At 35.9% G+C, this 22,064-nt stretch overlaps 1 protein-coding gene across 2 annotated transcripts in view; it reads left to right on the forward strand.

Annotated features, from left to right (window-relative positions):
- nf2a (neurofibromin 2a (merlin)) overlaps nt 1-22,064 on the forward strand; it is a 106,806-nt gene that overhangs the window by 3,122 nt on the left and 81,620 nt on the right. For both annotated transcript variants that reach the window (XM_039770747.1, XM_039770746.1), the window contains exon 2: nt 17,907-18,032. In XM_039770747.1, the coding sequence (XP_039626681.1) occupies nt 17,907-18,032 (126 nt within the window). The remainder of the gene's footprint in view (nt 1-17,906; nt 18,033-22,064) is intronic.

A 22,064-nucleotide genomic window follows, 5' to 3' on the forward strand; every position in this document is an offset into this window, starting at 1 on the left:
ACCACTTGACTACTCTACAAAAGACTGAATTTGAACAAGTGGCCTTAGAAAGGTTTACAAGTTAACATATTTTTACAATACAATTAGTTCATGTTCATTGTCATGTATGCACAGAACAATGAAATTGTCTTCTGTAAACACTGAAAGTAATTCTATACCACCACTGATAGGCACATACCTAAAATGAAATATATATATATGTGCTCTCCTTCCCTCTCCCTACTATACTGTATATACAATTACACTCACGCAAACACATACGGTATTGATGTTATGACTAGCTCCTCAATAACCTTGCATGCAAGTACACAAACATCATTTGTTATTATGACTGGCTGTTTCGTAATTTTGCCAGCTTTAGAGAAAAATTGTCCCTGAAGCTATTACCGCGAGTGTGAATTGCCCTCTACCATTTTCCATAAGGGAAGATTGAGAAAGCGACTGTGTAGGATGACTGAGATTCTTAATAATTCAGTTTGCTTTTCTAAGGCAGTGTGTGTTATGTGCTCAGAACAGAAGGCTGCTTGGTTGCCGGCAGTATTTACCAAGAAAACACACACTGCTGCTTCTTTTACCTGACGATTCAGACTGATTCATGCAATAGACATAGTACAGTTTGCTGCAGTTGTTTACTTATTTGTGTATCATTCTGTGCAAATGTTTTCCTTGGATTATTTACCATATACAGTATTTAGTATTTTGAGAAGGAAATAAAATGTTGGAGCACTGTTGCAATTTATTTTACTTTAAAAGTGTGACATTTCTCAAGGTGTTTTTTCTTTAAAAATAAAACTTTGCTTGGATTAGATTTATGGGACTGAACAGACTTCCTAGTACAAATATGGGCTTACCACTTATTCACTAGGAATTTTGAGTTCAGGATCAAAATCCAATCCACTCTATTCAATCAAAACACATATTCAGCACTATGCAAATCTTACTTTCTTTCTGTAGCTCATTAAGTAAACAGTTAAGGTTCTTCAAAATGAGCAAAACCAAATGGCATTTGAGCATGACTAAAGGTTATTTATGAAAAGAACTACTTTTGGCTAGTGAGGAAAAAAACTTCAGCCACGCAGACGCCAAAATGGAAGGAAGAGGAGATAGCATAAAAAGTTACTGCTTCCAATCAAAATGGAAGGGCAGTTTCCTTTCTCTTATCATCAGGAGATGTTTTGGAACATTGTCATTTGTCTAGTAGTCAATACTAGATAATTTTGTCATTGGCTTCTCCCTCCTGAAGTGTGAAGACTTTGTCAAACATAGCTTTTACTACTATAACATGAATTGTAGAGAGATGTATATGATAAGAAATCAATGTAGCACATTTGGGGACTGTGCCTACAAAAAGGCCAGTAGTGTGTGCTAAACCAGAGGTCCAAATGCAAAATCATATTAATATATCTTTCTACATTGCATCTTTGAGAATTGTGTTAATAAAATTCTGACCTATGCCTTCCTTATCTGAAAAGAATATTTCAGACAATAACCTGACCTATGAGTGTGATGTTTTTTTGCTTGTATATGGTTGGACACATAGCTAAATGCATCAAAAGGAGCCTGTGTGACAAGGTGCCTGTATGTTCTTATAGATGTGTTTGAAAAGAGGAGTGTGAAATTCGCTCTGTTCCTCTATTTAAGTAATGCTGTTCATTGGCTTCCCATCTTTATTCTTCTGGTCTTGATGACTTGTTGATAAAATCACATGAACTTAAATGGAGTATTGAGGCTTGTTGTATGACTCTATACACCAGCATAATGTCCTGTAATTTTATTTTAGCCAGACAAAATGACCATGTCAAATGAAATATCACTTTTTTTGCAGGATACAGTTCATTGCTAGATTGAAGTGTGACTGTGAAGTCACTTAATCTGCCTACTGCATCCTCAGAATGTGCATTGCTGAATTGTGCTTTTGAATTTGGCTATGTGGCCTAGAAATTCTACTGTAATATTTTTGGATGCTTAGATAACAGTAAACATATGGTCATTTTATAATAAAAATGTTTTCTTAGTCTTAATCACATATTCTTTCAGTTGCAGGAATGTGATCCCTGAGGAATACAAGGATTTTAGACTAAAAAATACAATCGCTCATGCACTTAAACAGTTTTTTTAATTAATCATAATAAACTTTCGGGCAGCACGGTGGCGCAGTGGGTAGCGCTGCTGCCTCGCAGTTAGGGGACCTGGGTTCACTTCCTGGGTCCTCCCTGCGTGGAGTTTGCATGTTCTCCCCATGTCTGTGTGGGTTTCCTCCGGTTACTCCGGTTTTCCCCCACAGTCCAAAGACATGCATGTTAGTTGCATTGGCGAGTCTAAATTCTCCCTGGTGTGTGCTTGGATGTGCGCACCCTGCGGTGGGCTGGCACCCTGCCCGGGGTTTGTTTCCTCCTTATTGGCTCCAGCAGACCCCCGTGACCCTGTAGTTAGCGGGTTGGATGATGGATGGATAATAAACTTTCATAACGTTTTTGGAACCACTTTTTTTGTGCTGTTCCAAATCAACATGCTCTTTTGAAAAATAGAGCAAACAGTGTTTTTGTTTATAAGTATATTAGTCTAAACTATTGCAGAAAATGTGAATGAAATGATGGCTAGCTTGTTGTGAAATTGGTTCAGTACTTGCTTTTTGACGTTGTTATTGTGGTTGTGAATGTTTACAAGTACTCAGACTCTTTGTTGTACAATTTAGGTTACTGTGTAATCAGATGAATATTGTATATATTGCTTTTATAACCTTTGGCATTGCACTTTTAATGGTAAATGAATACGGGGGGCATTCATCTGAATTTAAGAATTAGATAAATTTGTTTCCGCCTGGATTAAATAAACTTGAATTCTGCTTTGTAGTCAATAGTGTTATGCTGAAGTTTTCCCCCATGCTCCTTTTTATTCTCTTTTCCCTTCTCTTCTTTTTCCTAAGTAAAAAAAATACAGTTGTCCTCTGCCCCAATCAAAATATCCGACAGTTTCTTCACAGGTTTTATGGCTGATGCATGTTCATGGAGAGAAAAGAGAGGACATGAATTGTATGACTTACTGCTCTTTCCACTAAAGGCTGTTGTTTCTTGTCAGTTTAATCTCCCAAGCCACTGAACCCATTAAGTATTTCCTAGAACCTTTTATGATTGTTGCACAATGTTTAGGACCAAAGAATGCATCTGTTATACAAGAAGGGTATTGTTTTTTTTCTCTAATATGTAACATTAAACATAATTGAAATTAGTGTAAGTCTGTGTTGGTTGGTCCGCCCAGTAGCAAAAGGGACCAAGGATGGTGTTTTCCTGTCTCAGTTTTTACCAGCCTAGACTCGGGTTTACAAAGCAAACTTTGCTGTTTAGCTAAAATTCTAAGGCAAGTCGCTTAGTTTTTACACAGCGGGAAATGAGTTGGCCATATTAGAGGAGTCTTTCTAAATTAACAAGAAACAGATGCTAAATGTAATATGATGCCCCATGTAAACTACAGAGACTCCCTTTTGTGAGGGGTGAGCCTGATCGTGTCTTTTGTTTTGGCTCATTGATAGAGTACTGAGAAAGTAATGAACAGCCTAAATGTAGTACTCTGTTTTTTTCAGTCAATAAAGATAAACTTTACCATTTAGCTCAGTAAACATTACTAAAGTAAATATTTTTAAAAGATAGCTGTACAAGATGGCTTTCAAGAAATTGTAACACTAGCAAAGCTTGATGACATTCATGCATTTTCTAAACGGCTTCTCCATTTCACTCTCCATGGGGGGAAGCCAACACCTATCACAAGTAGCACCCACGGGCCTTATGCATACAGTACAGCTATGCCTGGTGATTGTCTATTCAGATATTGTTTTCATTTTTTGTACTTTTTATACCCTGTGTCATTCAGTCAAAAAGGAGTTCATCTCCCCTCTTGAACTTTCTGAACCTTTGCATGTATATTACTGTACTACTTTCCTGTCTAAATAATTAACAATGGATGATGTTTGAAGAAGAAAACCAATGATCAAGAACGGCCAAGTCCAGACATGCAGGAAGTTAAACTGCACAAACTGAGGCGAGCAGACATTTGTGGAAAAACTTAATGTTTTATTGTGTTGAAGATATTTTCAAAGTTATTGGCCAGAATTATTCCACATGAATGTGACAGATACACATTATAGTAAGAGGTTGAATAATTTTACTACCAAAGACGAACTGGCCAGGAGTTTTATAACCAATTCTGTCAGGCTGGCTAATCTGCATCCAGTTACTGATTTTTATAAAGCAGTCAATGTCTGCAAATGTTATATTGTTGAGTTAGGCCCATTATTATTAAACACATTTTGGATTGTTAAAATTAAAAATTTTAGTAATACCTCAATTATTTAGATTTAGGGTAGCAACATTTTTGTTATGCAGTGCATACAGCTTGTTTAAATGACACCATTGTTAACTAAAATGTAAATAACTTGGTGTAGCACGCAACCTGTATGAATTATGTAGAATAAAACCAGTACCAGGAAGACCGTAGTGGTTTTTGGTGGTTCCTCCAGTTTCTTATTTGAAGTCAGTCATTGCTTTCTTGGCTTAATTTTAAGTCCCTTGCACATTAAAGTTCATAACTCCTAAATGTACTATTCATAAAAAGTGACATACAGTTTCTATTTACTCCATTTTTTTAAACTGTTCTAATTAGCAATATAATGCAAACACAAAGCAAACTAATGTTCATTTTGGAGTGTTTTTCAGTAAAAGTATTTGGTTAGAAAAACAGATAGAATAGTTAAATATTAGGAAGAGCTGATAGCTGAGATTCACAAACAATGTATATGATATTCTCAAAAAAGAAACTTAACAGTATTAGACATTTGTAAGATAAAACTGAACCAATCACAACACACAAAATGAAATAGTTGTGTTGTGTTTTATTCTTTTTTTCACAGAAAGGTGCAACTTGAGTGTAAGTCTTGCTATTAATCACGTTCACTGTACTAGTGGCTTTTGAAATGAAATAGCATTAAAGGACTGTGCAGGTTGAACTGAGTGAACTAAGTCATCAATATACTAAAATGCTAAAAGAAGTAATTCCAATGCCAAGTTTGCCTACTTAAACTTAGAGTTCATTATGTTATTTAAAATGTTATTATCTGAAACTTTACATTTTTAATTGCATTAATATTAAATTAATTAATAAAAGTAATAACCTTGTAAATATTGTAAGAAACGAGGGCTCCTAGACTATACTTAATCTTGCAGTGAATACCCGGTGCTGTCCAGGATGGAATAAAATGCACGTGTAATCTGTAAATTAATTCCCCAAGGGAAAAAAATGGTCTGTAGATAGAAAATACAGCAGCATTGCATAGTACATCTGCATTTTTTTTTCAAATATATTAGAATTATATTTGAATAGTGACATTTGCTTTGACAGCCCTCTGAGGTGACTATCTATGCCAGAGCCAACAAACATGTCAACAACGTTTCCCATATATGAGGTGTGATCAAAAAAATACATTGAATGGTTTAAAAAAAATAAACATTTATTGCAGTAGAAGATTTACAACTACTAGTCACCCTCAAAATATTCTCCTCCACTTCGAACGCACCTATCCCAATGCTCCTGTGACTTTGTGAAGCAGTTCTGGAAGTTTTCGTTTGAGAGTGTCTTTAGTTGGGTTGTTGTGGCTGCCTGGATGTCCTCAGTGGATTGAAATTGTTTGCCTTTCACGGTCATTTTCAATTTAGGGAATAGCCAGAAGTCGCACGGTACCAGATCCAGCGAATATGGTGGATGAGGACACAGCGTAAGGTTTTTATTAGTTTTTAAATTGTTGTACCAGAAGGGATGTGTGACAAAGAACGTTGGAAGGATGTCCTGATCTTTTCTCTTCTTCAACCGAGTCAGATCCATTACGAAATCGATCAAACCACTTGTAAACTGACTTAATTGTTGGTGCAATGTTACCATAAACCGATTTTAACATCTGATGGGTTTCCTGAGCTTTTTGCAATTTGAAACAAAATTTCATGTTAATGCGTTGCTCGATATCCATTGTTAACGACAAACCACACTTGAACTCAACAGTGGCTCACAAACCACTGATAGTATCAAACAAGTTGAAACTTTCACAGAATCGGCTGTAGGATGGACATGTCAGACCCTGCATTGAATTGTTTTGCGTTGCTCCTGGATGGTGCTCTGCATCAACATTCACCGTACTCTTTTTGATTACACCTCATACATCAGTGTACAGTAATACTGACCAAAAATATCATTGTTTCAAACAGTGATGTTATCTTAAAACATTTCAGTGAGGTTTTGCATTGTGTCAAAACAGGTGAATGCATGCCTATGTGCATTTTAATGAAGATGTGAAATTTGAATTGCTTTTAATATCAATAACCTATTGTGACTAAATATGAATACTGCAATGCAAATAAAATTCCTTTCAACATTTGCCCACTGTCTGGGGATGACCATGGCAATTACAGTTGTTTATAGTGGTGCCAAGCAAAATAATCTGAAATGGCCAAGAAAACACCAAATGAAATAATTTGCATTTCTTTTTCCTTGTCAGTTTTTTCCCAAATTAAAGATATATATGTGGAATAAAAGCTAATGCAATGCACTTATTCATGTGAAAATGTAAAAAAATCAAATTTGACAAATTAGCATAGCAAAAAAAAATGTTTTAATTTATCAGATGCTTTTATTTACAGAAACTTAATTCTGCTACTAAGTTATAAATAAAGGAGTAAAATACAGGATTGAACTAAACAGGGTCATTTCTCCAACTTTGCACATTTCCAAAATATAATACCAGTAACATTAATACTTATTTTTCATTGTGTCTGTTTTTTGTCAAGCCAGCAGCTACATAAAAGATGTGCTTTCACTGAAAATATTCTTTAAAATGGAAAGTAAAACAGAAATCTAAACACATGAATATTGTTTTTGGTGCTGCAGTGAATTAGCCAATTCTTCATAAATGTACTTTTCATCATTATGTTTGTACTGGTACTATATGATGCTGCTTCTTCTTGCCAATGTATATGTTGTGTTTGTTGTTTGGACTTCATAAGACAGTGCATCACCTCTAATTTCCTATCGGCCATGCTGAAATTATCATTAATATGATGTCACAGCGTTTAAAGTATTGAATACTGAGCTTATCGGTGTGAGCCATTTTTCTATTCATGTTTCACATATGTAGGTCTCTTTGAGGTTGTGTTCAATTGAAGGCTTACATATTTATACAGCTAAATGCTTAGCTCAAAACAAAAACATGCACGTCTACGTCCAGTAAAATGATTTTTGCTTTTCATTTGCCTTTTCAATATTTGTTGTAAGTTAATTTGTGAATGTATACCCTGTATTAAACAAGCTCCTAAATGACACAACAAAAACCAATCCTTTTCCTGCATTCCATTTTGAGTTGCCTTCTTTGGCCATCTTTTTCATATTGTCTAGTGAAACGCGACCACCATTATTGTCATACTGAAAAGACCACTGTGATGAAACTCTCACTGTGTTCACACTAGTTACAGACTAATTTTTGCCCTAAAGTTTTCAATATTTTTAAAAATCAAATAATTTTGACACACTGAAATGAGCATGTTTCTTAGTTTGAATGCAACAGTTATTTCTGATACTGCAGACACATAATCTGTGGAAACCTTGTTAAACAAGGAGTCCAGTTAGCAGCAAGAACTGACATTAAATTAAAAAAGTGGGTGGAACAAAGTCTGCAACAACTATGACCCTGCAGGACTAGGATAACCCGGTCTAGTACTTAACTGTGAGTAAACTTATCCCTTCAGTGAGATAACCTTGTTTTTTATCAATAACCCTTTTGAAAAGTGATTTAAATTTCACAAACACTCAAAATGCATTGTGTTTCAGTCTCCATAATTCTTAAGCACACCACACATTTGAAGGGCAGAGTTCTTTTTCTTGTTGTTAGATTGACAGGAGAAATTCACTGGATTTCAGCTGGAAATTTCAGAAAGTGTGCATTCTGTAGTATATGACAAACTGTCTAGAATTACCCAAAAGTAGTGATAAGATTACTCCTTAACAAGGCAACATACTTTCTCATCAGAGAAGTGCCTAAAATAAGTAATACATTTGATACATTTATTTTGTGGAGTTGTACACTTCAGTGATTATCATATGTTTAACTATTTTAAAAGTATCGAATATACAGTATGTACTTTTTTTAAGTATTGTTTCTGTTAATTGATTAAATATTATAGCCTTGAAATAATGCTACATTTTTATGCCATTATTAAAATCACTTACTGTAATTAAAAACAGGACCATGAAAGGCTAGAGCCTATCCCTTGGTGTAAGACTGCGAACAACACTGCCCATGGCACCCATCCATCACAAGGCGTACTTTCAAATGTAATCTTTTTTTTTTTTTTTGAAAATTTTTTAAGGAAATTTCTGAGCTTACTGTATCAGGTATTTGTTGCTATATAAATAAAATGTATTATTATTATTATTATTATTAATATTAAAAACATTTTTTCTTCTCTGTGTATACAGGTTGAGTATCCCTAATCTAAAATGTGCAACTTTTGTAAGGGCCGACATGATGCCACCAGTGAAATATTCCACACCCGACCTCACTTGCTCATGTGGGGCTCTGACTAATGTTCCATCGGATTTTTTTTTTTTTGTTTAACTGACAAGTTAACACATAAAGCAGCAGCTAGTGCTTACCAATAAGGACCAATTCTTTTATCAATCCCACTTTGAATTTCAAGCAGTGCACCAACACACAAACTTGGTGAGGGAGGGAATGAATGGGGGTTTCTCGATGGAGTTTAAAGATGCTGTGTGTGCATTAGTAAAGGGTGAAAGGAGTGACAACACTGGGGGGGCACTTCCAAACTGCTGCATACAAGGGGGAAACAGCAGCACATTTCAAAAGTGCTATATGGCACAGCTTAGAGGGAACACGGTCTCTGATGCTCTGTAGGCACCAATTTATCAGCCATTATCACCGCCAGACCTACATACATTACTCACTGTGTGTGTGTTTTGTTTTTTTTTCTTTCCTTTCCTTTATTCTTATTCTGTTTGCACAGCAACCTTTTAATCAAAATGCAGAATTTTCGGTGGAGACTGAAAGCCCGCAATTCTTTGTTGTTGCTATTGTTTAATGGATAATAGAGATATTCCGCTGATGCCAATGTGCACAAACTTTGTTTCATGTGCAAAATTATTAAAAAATATTGTATAAAATTACCTTCAGGCTATGTGTATATGAAACAAATGCATTTTGTGTTCAGACTTGGGTCCCATCCCTTAGATATCTTATTATGTATTAAGCAAATATTCCAAAATCCAAAATGAATCTGTAATTGTAGGAATATAGTACACCATTTTCCTTACAAGCCTCACTGTTGTGATATTTTGTAGTATTTATTAATGGAAAGTAATCAACAGTTTGTAGTGACAGATACTTAAAGGAAACAGTGACTGTTTCAGTTTTTTCAAAAATTCAGACAATTTTAAATAACAGCAATGGCTTTAAACTTTGTTTTTTTTTTAAAATATAGGTGGCATCTCCAAGTTAGTGCAATTAGTATTTATTTATAATTATAGGTTTATAGGAAAAGGTCATTATTGTTATTTTTACAGAGTAGCCTAAGTTAATAAAAAGAGTAAATAGAACAATTGACATTGATTGCACCATTGTGAACATATAACTTCACAATTCTTAAATTTATTATTTGGTTATTTGCAATTATTTAACTGATTTGGGAATTGGACATTTATAATAATTGTTGCACTAATAATCTATTTGATAGCTACCCCTTGTTTCTGTAAAAGAAGTTCTTTTGCTTGGAAATTGCTCGTTTAAGCACCAGTTTTTACATAAATGATAAAAACACTTTGCTGAAAATGCAGGATATTAACTCTTTCAGGGCTGATGTTGACTTTTGTCAAAAGGAGGTGTTGACGATGGTAATCAACTGTAAACTATGACAAAACCAACCGTTTTGTCATAGTTGGACTTTCGTTGCAAGAAGGAAAGTTAGCTTCATTGGTTTGGCCGAGATTTCTTGCACTTGTGTAAGTAGTAAGGCACAGACAAGAGCAAAAATGGCACTGCGATAACGGCAAGAGATCAAAGCAAATGCGTAAAGCAAAATACCCCATTGACGAAGTTTTGCCTATCATCTCTGAAATGGACTATGACTTGTCGGACTCGGATTTTGATACAAGTGATCGAAAACGAATATGAGGTTCCAGCTTCAGCTGACTGGTCCCCAGCTAATCATGGTGCTGAACCAGGTTCATGTAGCTGACACGCCTACAGCAATTTTTGCCAGGAGGACTGCCACTTAACAATGATAAGAGGTAGAAACCAGATTGCAATGCACTGCGACAGTGACTGATGCTTCTGCTGCTGCCGCCACTTCAGCCACGCGAAGACAGCCAGGCAGCAAGCCTGCCGCACATTCTTGTCAAAGTGGCAGCCACAGCATGCAGTAACAGACATTTTATATTGATTTCTGTGTGAACCCATTGCTTTTCAGAAACTCTTTTTTGGAAAGAATATTCAGCCCTCAAAGAGTTAAAATGGTTTCCTAGCAATGTGACTCAGTGTTGAGCTATAGAGACCAGTAAATCTCAGCTTAATATACATTTGGAAGGACTATGCAAATAAAAAATATGCTGTGCTCTTATCAAAATGTTTTCTTATGTAACTTTGCTTGGTTGCTGGTCTTCCATATTGCAGATATTTTCAAAAACACAGGAAGGACTATGGTTTTTAGTTTAAGACTTCTGTGTTTTTAGTTATAGTATCTCAGATTTTGTCTTGAAGAACGAGACTTGCCAATGTGCCTGAGATGCTACATATTTTACTCCCACTTTTAGTTGTTTTGCCAAAATCTTTCAATAAGTGTATTTTAATATAAATGATTCATAACACTTCCTCAAAGTTTGATATATACACCAGCAAATTATCAACACCCAAACTTAAGCACATCAGTGGCATATGCTAAATTTGGATCAACAGTGTTCTGGAGAGACAGACTAAATGCAGAAGCATACACTGACAATGTCTGGAAATGACAGATTCATGTACTTTTAGTAGTGTTGTCTTTTAAAGTCTCTTAAGAATAATAAAAAAAGCTACATTGCTGAAACTGTTGACCATCTCTTACCTGCTTAAGATAACTATTTGTCATTTCTAGTGAATCCCTCAGCATTTACTTTTTCTAACATTAAGAGTTCTAGAGAATTACAAGGGAAAGTCTTCAGCAAATAATAATTTTTATTATACTGCTACGGTAATGTATACAACTGACCCATGCTCATCGTATCCATGCATTAAATGTATTGAGTGAATGTTCTAAAATGTTTGGATGTAAGGTTAATATTATTAAACGTATATCATTTTATAATTAAGATTTGAAATACAAAAAAAATAATCTTGTTCTTTAAATACATTATGCTAGGTTGCTCAGTATTTAAATTTCCAAACTACTACAAAAACACATTTTCATCAAATAATTGTTAGGATGTCATTATTGAAAGAAGGCCATAAGTCAGTCTTCTTCTTTTGATTCCTATTACCTCTGGGTGCTCTGGTTTCTAGGGCCCCATGATTTCTGTGATGTGGAAAACACGAACGGAATTAACATATAAAAATGGATTTTAGATTTAAAAATGTAAATATGCGGAATTTAGAGGCTGAAGGGGTGAAGGACTGTTACAAAACGTCCCAATATATTAACCGTTTGAGTAATCTGTAGTTCTATCATTTAGATACTATTTTCTAGTTTGTTGTTTTCCAAGTGAACGCAATTCTTCGTAGAAATTTAGTTGTGCCTCTATATGTTCGTGTGCATATGTGTGTATGTTATTTTTTTTTGTTAAAGGCACATGCATGAGACAGAAAAGTTGAAGCGAGCAGTATCAGATACCCAAAAAACTAAGAAACATGAGCTTAACTGCAAAATTGAGGGTACAACAACATCCTGACCACTTTTTTGAATATGGACAACAACATTTCTGCATGTTTTACCAGCATACCATAGACTGGACATTAAAAGATACTTGCAATGACCATGTCAAATCTAAAACCCATATCAAGAACAATGAGAAATTTAAGATGAATGAGTGTTCCCCTACAGGTAACGATAGAGGAAACAACAAAACTGTCAGATGCAACACGCCACTTTGTGGCCATGTGTGTAGAGTCAGACCTACCACTATAAAAAATTAAGATACGTCTTGTCTTTATTAAGCATTGTAACCGGGGAGATGCACTGCCCAAAAATTAGAGCAGTCTCTGTCAAACTTTTTTGCCCTGTGTCTTTGAATAACATATGGACGCCATTCTTCGAAAGATTGATGGCAAGAAAATTAATGTGGTACAGGTAGTTGATGAAAGCACTGATAGTCAAGACCATAGCATTCTCAACATACTGATAGGTGAGCAAACATTTGGCTGCATGGTAATTCTATTATGTAGGCAGTTCTAATTGTATCTACTTTAAGTTGTTTAACCGATGAAATCATATTTAACCAGTATTAACGGTCTTTCCTGTAGAAAAATGTTATTAGTGAGCACCACTGTTCGTTAATGGGTTCCCTTTTGAAAATTATCAACGATGTTTCTGGTTTTAATATATGCTTTGCTTCGTGATGAAGAAGCCTGCAAGGTCCACATACAGTTAGGTCCATAAATATTTGGACAGAGACAACTTTTTTCTAATTTTGGTTCTGTACTTTACCACAATGAATTTTAAATGAAACAACTCCAATGCAGTTGAAGTGCAGACTTTCAGCTTTAATTCAGTGGGGTGAACAAAAGATTGCATTAAATTAAAATGTGAGGCAACTAAAGCATTTTTTAATACAATCCCTTCACTTCAGGGGCTCAAAAGTAATTGGACAATTGACTCAAAGGCTATTTCATGGGCAGGTGTGTTCAAATCCATCGTTCTGTCCTTATCAATTAAGCAGATAAAAGGCCTGGAGTTGATTTAAGGTGTGGTGCTTGCATGTGGAAGATTTTGCTGTGAACAACCAACATGCGGTCAAAGGAGCTCTCCATGCAGGTGAAAGAAGCCATCCTTAAGCTGCAAAAACAGAATAAACCCATCCAAGAAATTGCTACAATATTACGAGTGGCAAAATCTACAGTTTGGTACATCCTGAGAAAGAAAGCAAGCACTGGTGAACTCAACAACGCAAAAAGACATGGACGTCCACGGAAGACAACAGTGGTGGATGATCGCAGAATCATTTCCATGGTGAAGAGAAACCCCTTCACAACAGCCAACCAAGTGAACAACACTCTCCAGGGGGTCGGCGTATCGATATCCAAGTCTACCATAATGAGAAGACTGCATGAAAGTAAATACAGAGGGTGCACTGCAAGGTGCAAGCCACTCATAAGCCTCAAGAACAGAAAGGCTAGATTGGACTTTGCTAAAAAAAAAAAAAAAATTAAAAAAAGCAAGCACACTTCTGGAAAAACATTCTTTGGACAGATGAAACCAAGATCAACCTCTACCAGAATGATGGCAAGAAAAAAGTATGGAGAAGGCGGGGAACAGCTCATTATCCAAAGCATAGCACGTCATCTGTAAAACACGGGGGAGTCAGGCAGTGTGATGGCTTGGGCGTGCATGGCTGCCAGTGGCACTGGGACACTAGTGTTTATTGATGATGTGACACAGGACAGAAGCAGCCGAATGAATTCTGAGGTGTTCAGAGACATACTGTCTGCTCAAATCCAGCTAAATGCAGTCAAATTGATTGGGCGGTGTTTCATGATACAGATGGACAGTGACCCAAAACATACAGCCAAAGCAACCCAGGAGTTTATTAAAGCAAAGAAGTCACCTGATCTTAACCCAATTGAGCAGGCATTTCACTTGTTGAAGACTAAACTTCGGACAGAAAGGCCCAAAAAAAACAAACAACAACTGAAAGCCGCTGCAGTAAAGGCCTGGCAGAGCATTAAAAGGAGGAAAACCAGCATCTGGTGATGTCCATGAGTTCAAGACTTCAGGCTGTCATTGCCAGCAAAGGGTTTTCAACCAATTATTAGAAATGAAAATTTTTTTTCAGTTATTTAATTTGTCCAATCACTTTTGAGCTCCTGAAATAAAGGAATTGTGTTAAAATAAAATACTTTAGTTCCATCACATTTTTATGCAATCTTTTTTTTCAACCCACTGAATTAAAGCTGAAAGTCTGCACTTCAACTGCATCGGAGTTGTTTAATTTAAAATTCATTATGGTAATGTACAGAACCAAAATTAGAAAAAAGTTGTCTCTCTCCAAATATTTATGGACCTAACTGTATGACTCTTCCATTATAAACTCGACACCTACAAACCTAGGCAGAATATCAGGCTTCTCCTTGGATGCAACAAGGCCTTAAAAACTGGCCTCTCTTTCTTTGTTTTCTGTTTAATTCCCGGATTTAGCATCTTCCAGATTAGTTTTTGTTTTCTAATTTATTAAGATACCTGTATATTCATCTACTGCATATATAGCTTTTTAAGTTGCAGATATAATGATGCACATTTTCAATCTGTAAACATTTAAGGTTTAAGAATCATTATAAATAATTTACATAATTATAACTACAGGTACTGAAGACCAGTACTTTCTGGCAGATGTTTTCTTTATAGAGAGCTGCAATTTTTCCATCTTTTCACAGGCAGTACCCTTTACAACAACCAGCTGAATGTTAATGACATTTTAGCAGTGGTTGCAGACAAAACATCATATTGTATCCTGAAAGCATACCAGGAGGATTTAAAAGGGGTTATGCTTAACAGGGTGCATTCAACCTGCTTGTGTCATGTAATCAGTTTGGTGGAAGAGACCTGGCAGCACTATAAATACTTCTGTGAAGCTGGGTCACTAGTGATGTATGTGGGTGAAGACTGCCTTCTTCAAGAAGCCTGCCAGGAAAAGGAGATGGGTAACCTTCTTGTCACTAAAAGAGATTGTGCTGACCAAGGCCCCCACCCCCCCAGCCACAACTGAGGCAGGAAACACCATTTGCAATAGCTGGTTTGAATCCATATGGTACCATGCTGAACATATTTACCTTTACAAAGAGTTCTTTCTGGCTGAGAACACATCAGGTCAGGCTGTAACAAATATCCTAGAGTTGATTGAAACTGAGGAAAAACTAGCTTTCCTAAAAGTGCAGGTAACCTTCATCTCTGAAGAATGCATCAAACTAGTCACAGCTCTTACAGTTCTGGAGGGCACTCGCTGTCGTACTGCAGTCTTGGCACACAACATCATGGAGGATCTGGGCTCCTACCTGATAAATGGAACTGCAAAACTTATAGCTTTGGTGCCAAAACTGATGAGTTGTTGAATCAAATGGGCATGCAGCAGAGGAGAAAAGTGCTTGACCACCTGCATGATTCATTCCAACTGGCCTTTGCCAAGTTTTCAAAACATTTGGATGTCCATCGTGCAAAGGAGGTATGTAATTGGGCCACAGTGTTTGATTCCAGGCAGGCCCCTGCTGTGGAAAAACACATTGAAGGATACACAAAACTGAAACTTATGATGAACCCATCAGCACAGCTAAGTGAAGAGTGGACAGCGTATTTACACTGTGCTTCAAATGAGGGTCTCTCTTCTTATGTGGAGCTGGCTGATTACTGGAAAGGTGCAAGACCATGTTTTCCAAGGGTGACAGAGATGGCATTGCCCTATACAGTGTATACTTCCCAGGCAGCTCAGTCGACTGTGAGAGGAGCTTTAGTAAATCCGCACAGACAAGATAGTCATTCAGTGAGCTAAACGCCAAGCGCCTCACAATCATATACTTCAGTGGTGATGTCTGTCAGAGATGGAAATGAACCATATTAGCATAGCACTAAGTTAAAACAAATTGTACTGTGTAAGGGTGTTAAAATATAATGACTGCTAGTTTGCTGAATTCAGGTGTTTAAATACATGAATTACATTTTTATTTTTAGTTATATTTGTGCGTTTTTTTCATTTATGCCTTGAAATTTTATTTATTCATTAGTTTATGCCCTGAACTTCTAGCCATTATGTTTTGGTACAATAAGGTACAGTTGTGCTAGTGTGCTGTTTCATTAAAAGGAATGTAGTGATATTTCACTATTGTTTGTTTTGCTGTAGCTGTTGCTACTTTGTTACAGTAAAAAAAAAAAAATGGTAAAAACCGAAAAGCAGAAATATATAAAATGGAATTTGTGAAAAAATAAAATGGATTCTGTAGGGCAGTAGGTTTCCTGCTTCAGTCCAAAGACGTGCAGGCTACGTGGATTGGTGAAGTTAAATTGGCCCGTGTGTGTGTTCACCCTTCAAAGCTGTGCACCCCATGCTTGTTTGGGTAGGTTCTAGCTTCCCTGCAATCTTGCTCTGTGTTTATGGGTTTGAAAGATGGATCGGTGAAAGTTTACTGGCTTTATTTTCATTATGACATTACCATTCCTCAGCAGATAAAATTGTTCAGTAGAAATGTTATTGTATTTTGATATTTATGAATGCCAGTACTGCTTTACTAAAATAACTAGTTTGCTGCTCTTCAAAGACGTAAGAAAGTTAATGTATGTAGTGTATTGTCTATTGGAATGTATTTTGTATTGCATGTCTTAATTAAATGCATAACTAAAATATTTATGATGGGCCATCTTTTAAAATGACTGAGACATGTTACTGTCATTTTACCTTTTCATGATAATTGTACATTTCCATCATCCCTAAAGTACTTTATATTTGCAATCTTTGAAAATCTTTGCTAAGTTTGCAAATTTGGAAAGTAAAATTTATTTGGAAAGTAAAGGTTCTCTTGATAAATCTTTAACAGCAACTTGAAATATGTTAATGCACCAGTGATTGTAAAATAAACACCCTGAGACAGTCTTTGACAGTTAAGCGAACATGTAATTTCAATCATATGTTCATTCATCTTATGTATTTTTAGTATGTGCAAGACATAATCTAACGAAAAGAACCTACTTCTCACATTTAGTAAATCTCTCATTTCTTATAGCAACTTGTTTTGGGGCTGTCCCCTTTGTAAACTATATCGGAATAAAATCCTTGTCTATTTGTCACACAGTCTTAGGGATTGCATAACCCCTGCTCTTGTAACCACTCTGGTTGAATTACCACCAGTAGTGATAAATTGTTATCTATCTATGTTATCACTGCACTACAAATAAACCATCTTATTTATTTCGGTTGAAAGAATTCTACTCTGCCTAAAATAGTGTGAGAGCAAAATGATGCATTTTACTTAATGTTAGAAAAAAAGCTGTTTCAACTTTTCTTAAATATGTTCATTGCAATGAAAGTATTTGAAAAACTTGCTTTCAGTATTTTAACTGGTCACAGAAGTTGTATCCTCATTATGGAAGTGTGATATAAATAATGTTCTCCCTTTTAGTTAAAATAAAAGTTTCCAGCATAATATAACTAAAGCAAATAAACAAGATTAACATGTCAAATACAACTATATGCTACAAAAGTAACCCAAAGAAAAGAATATGACATTCTGCCCTATCCCAAAAAGAAAGACAATACAAATAGAGCACTGCATCAAAATTTGTTTTTTATATATGGTAAAGCAGCAAGTATAGGAAAAAAGTTAAGCAGAGGCCTGGTTTGCTTATTTCAATATTATATTGCCATGTTTTGAACAAATCCTGTTAAAGAGACTCTGATTGTTTCCAATTTAAAGCAATACATCATATTTCTACTGAGTTATACAAGGTGAATTGGGTTTCTTCCTGTTGTACAATGTCTATGTGCTAGTATATTAGCATAGAATATTACCACAGATTTCTCATACTGCACCTTAATTTTGTATGGTGGCAGCACTACAAAGGAAAAAAAAAACTGTTGTTTTAAAGTGATAATGAATGTGTTAATACAGCTTTATGTATTTCTTAACACAGGTCAAATGGAAAGGAAAAGATCTATTTGATCTGGTTTGTAGGACACTTGGACTTCGTGAAACCTGGTTCTTTGGACTTCAGTACCATGTGAAGGATACCATAGCATGGCTCAAAATGGACAAAAAGGTAACTGACTTTGCACTGATGTTTTTAACTTAAAAGGCCAAGTATGGGAAATATTACTGTGAAGGTTTTGGGTTGCTTCAGTACAAATAGGCTTTTATCATTAAAGGTGTATGAACCCAGCCCATGTAACTGTATCTTAGAATTGAAACTCTTAAGAGGAAAGGATCTATACTGTGTTGTGAGTGCAAAGTTAGGCATTCATGTACTATGGTGGTTTTCTGAAGCGCAGAATGAAAAAAAAAGTGGAGCTAAAACAGCAGACTGTATACCACTGAATGAATTTAAGTGTTAACCAGCAAGTTCAAGAATCTGCTGTATCCAAACCTGCACAGCTGGTCTGAATCAATTAGTGCTAGAGTTACAAGTAAAGTATGTCAAAGATTTTATCTAGGATTTCCATTAATTGGTTGCATCAGTAACAAAAATATTGACAAAATATTTAAATAGTAGCTAAGAAATCTGTAGTTTTCAAGGAATACTACTCGTGCATAAACATAGACATTTTGATTTAGTAATAACATTCTATACATTGTTGCAAATAACAACTACATTATCTTGTTTTCTACCCTCTCACTCCATATGACCCCAAGCTGGGTTAAAGTGGAGTTTATCCTGATTGAAGTTCAGTTCTTGTGCTTTTTAGAGCTTTCATGCCCATATGGCTAGTGAAAGTGTGTGTCAATGTATAGGGTGATTCAGATCTAATTATGCAATTTTCATTACGCTATAACTTATTAAGTTTATTACATAGAGAATTCACAAAAAAATATTTTTGTTGCTGATAGATGGCAGCACCTGCCCTACGTTCTAAAATGATGGGGAGGCGGTTGTCAGTCGAACAGCGGCTGCTATGTGTTCGCCTTTTCATAATTGCATAATTAGATCTGGACCACCCTGTATTTATTACAGTGTTAGTTTATTTTGAGACTATATATTTCCTTTCCCAGCTGCTTGATAAGGACAAATTGATTATTTTTGTATTGCTATTTTTTTTTATTTTATTCAAGTTTTACTTATCAACATAACTTTATGGGAGTAAAGTTATGTTGATAAGTTGTGTTGATATGTTGATAAGGTGAATAAAGCATAAACGTTGATTTTTTTGACCAGAAGTTTCAATTCCCATTACCTTATGGCTTTTCTTTTGTCTCAATCATAAAGATTAAACCTTGCCAGCAATTTGGGTGATCAAGCATCATGCAGCAAGGTCATTGTGCTTGTTAGACTGCTTTATATGATGCAGAATTATTAGAGGCAGAAAATATGCAAAAAAACTGCATAGTACTTATTACTTTGAATAATGACATCTGATATATTAAAATGAGAGTCTGTCTGACATCTTAGTCTTTGCTCTTTATACCTTCTAAATTCCAGCTGTACATCGAAATGGTTTTCCTGTATAAAAACTCTTTGAGTTTTCTTTGTGCACTTAAACTGCAATGACTAACACACGAGACAGCCTCAAGAAGAACAAACTGCAACAGTATTATTAAAAATTACATAGTTTTAAATTACTTTATTCACTTATTTTAATGACTTGTGGATGATCAAAAAATTGGGTGCCTGACTTGTTAGAAGAAACATGTAAAACCAAAGAAGTTTCAATTCCACCTGTGATGCCCCAGTGTCTAGAGCCATAGGCATTACCCTCAATTCCAGAACATTGATAGTTATGAACTTAGATGACCAGGATGAGTGAGCAGACATGTAAGACTGTACAATCAAAAGATTTGCAGTTTTAATAAAAAGAAGAGAATTAAAACTTCAAAGTGTGAAAACAGTGCATTTCCATAAATGAATAAATAAATCCAGAAAAATCTGAGCCACTAAACCAAACTATCCCATGGAGTGCAAATAAGTGTAGTCAATAAATTGATCCCATAAACTCATTAAAAGCACAAACGGTTGGCGAGATAAAACCCCCTTTCGTTCTCTTTTTCCTTTCTCTTTGTCCTCGTCGGGAGACCAGGAGTCTACAGGAAGACGCAGCCCACCACATTCTGGTCCACCATGCAGACCCAAACTGCACTGCTATTGGTTGCTGCGGCTCCCAGATTGCCTTAATCTTCCACAGATGCCGCTGTATCTGAACCTCCTTCTTCCAACAAGCTCCAGTGACCTGTCCTCTTCTCACCTTCACCAGAGCTCAGTAGACTCAATCGACACCATCACACGCAACCTGTTTGCAGCCCTCGACCCTTCTCTTTGTTAAATCGTCAGCCTGTCAGATGCCGTCCAACTTGTCCATCTTTCCTTATAACTCTCCCACCAGCAATCGCAGACTATAATTTTGTGTCAAATAAAACTTTTTTCAAACCCTTCTCCTTTTTTCCACTTACTCCTTCAACAGCTTGTGCCAGATTACTGGCTGCTGAAAAGGTTATCATTTTAACTAGTACACACATTTACATGCAAACCTCACAGCAGCGTGAGTTAAAATGAGTAGTGTTAAAACCGTTACAATCATTAAATACATTAACACAAGAAGATAACATCTTTTGTGTTTTACCACATCAACATTATCCCTGTGAACACAAATGCACATATTCATAAAGTGTTTCTGTGCCACTCAAGTGTAGCTGACTTGACATTTTTCCTAGTTATAATGCATTCATTGGATATAACCCTTCAACTTGGAGAACACGTTATGATCACCCAGGACCAAGTGTGGCAGCCTTTGCATTCTGTAACTTGGGGGTGGTTGATAGATTAGTCAGTCAAGGAAAAGCGGAAAGGTAATGTACAGTGAAAGTCCAAGCAAATCAGCTTAATATTGGTGTTGATGAACTAACACCAATAAGTAATATTAGAGATAAACAACAAAATAATGCAAAGTATGTATTTTTAAAACATAAAAGAAATGTATGCACTTATTAATGCATACCCACAATAAAGGCATACAGATTTTTAATTGAATCATAGTCAAAGTAGGAAGAAAACATGCGGACTTGAACAGCATTATAATGATACAGTGTTGGGCTCAGTTTTGAATTACATGATTTAATAAATTATATGTGTGCTTGGTGTGTGTGTGTGTGCTTTGCTGTGGGTTGGCACCTTGCGTCCTTTGCTGGCTGGGATTGGTTCCAGCAGACCCCTGGACCCTGTGTTAGTATATAGCGGGTTGGATAATGGATGGATGAAATGTCTAAATTTTAAACAATTTATGTGGGAGATTAAAGGTTCTACATTGTAGGCACAAGATTTTAGTTTTAGGACTGAGAAAGAGAGGATAGAGAGAGAAGGAGAAAGAGAGCGATCAATAGGCAGCAATTTTCAATTTAATGACAATCCAGTAAGAGAGATTAATAGGAGAAGGTCAACCAGCACCACGTTAGGTGCAGGACAGAAGCCTGCAGAAGCAGGTACAATTCAAAATCCAGAAAGGATACTGTGCCATTTGATTTATCATAAATTAAAGTGGAACATTTAATGGAAGGGTTTCTTTTAGTTTGGGGAAACAGAACTTACAAATTAAAGTGAAAGAGTGTTAAATTATATCAGTGGCCAGCCAGGAGCAGAAAGAAAGTGGAAGAAATGGTCATGTAGTGAATGGATCTCAAAAATTATTAAAGATGTACAGGTAGCTTGAGATTATAGTATTTTGCATTTTGCCGATGTCGATAACGTAATATTTGAAGAGCCAGTCACAGGAATTGATGTAGGAAATGAGTATTGACTATAGGAGTGTTTATTGGAAGCAATAGGGAAATATACACACACACACACACACACGCACAGGGAAGTATAGGCAGTGATTGGAGTTATTAATTTGTTTAGAGCAAAGAGAGATTTTTTTGATCATCTGTGTTGAACACATTACAATTTTGCATGCAATTTATCAATTCATATTTAACTGGAGTAAAGCAAACATCACATGTATGAAGTAGCCTAATGATGCAGAAATGTGAAAGTGAAGAAAACTCCTTAATTGGCACAATTTGGTTTTCTGCAATCCCAACATAACATTTACTTATGCTGCACACAACAGTTTAAATTTGAGGTTGGGAGATGTAACACACGTTTTGTACC

Source organism: Polypterus senegalus, chromosome 12 (genome assembly GCF_016835505.1).
Source record: "Polypterus senegalus isolate Bchr_013 chromosome 12, ASM1683550v1, whole genome shotgun sequence".
Classification (NCBI taxonomy): domain Eukaryota; kingdom Metazoa; phylum Chordata; class Cladistia; order Polypteriformes; family Polypteridae; genus Polypterus; species Polypterus senegalus.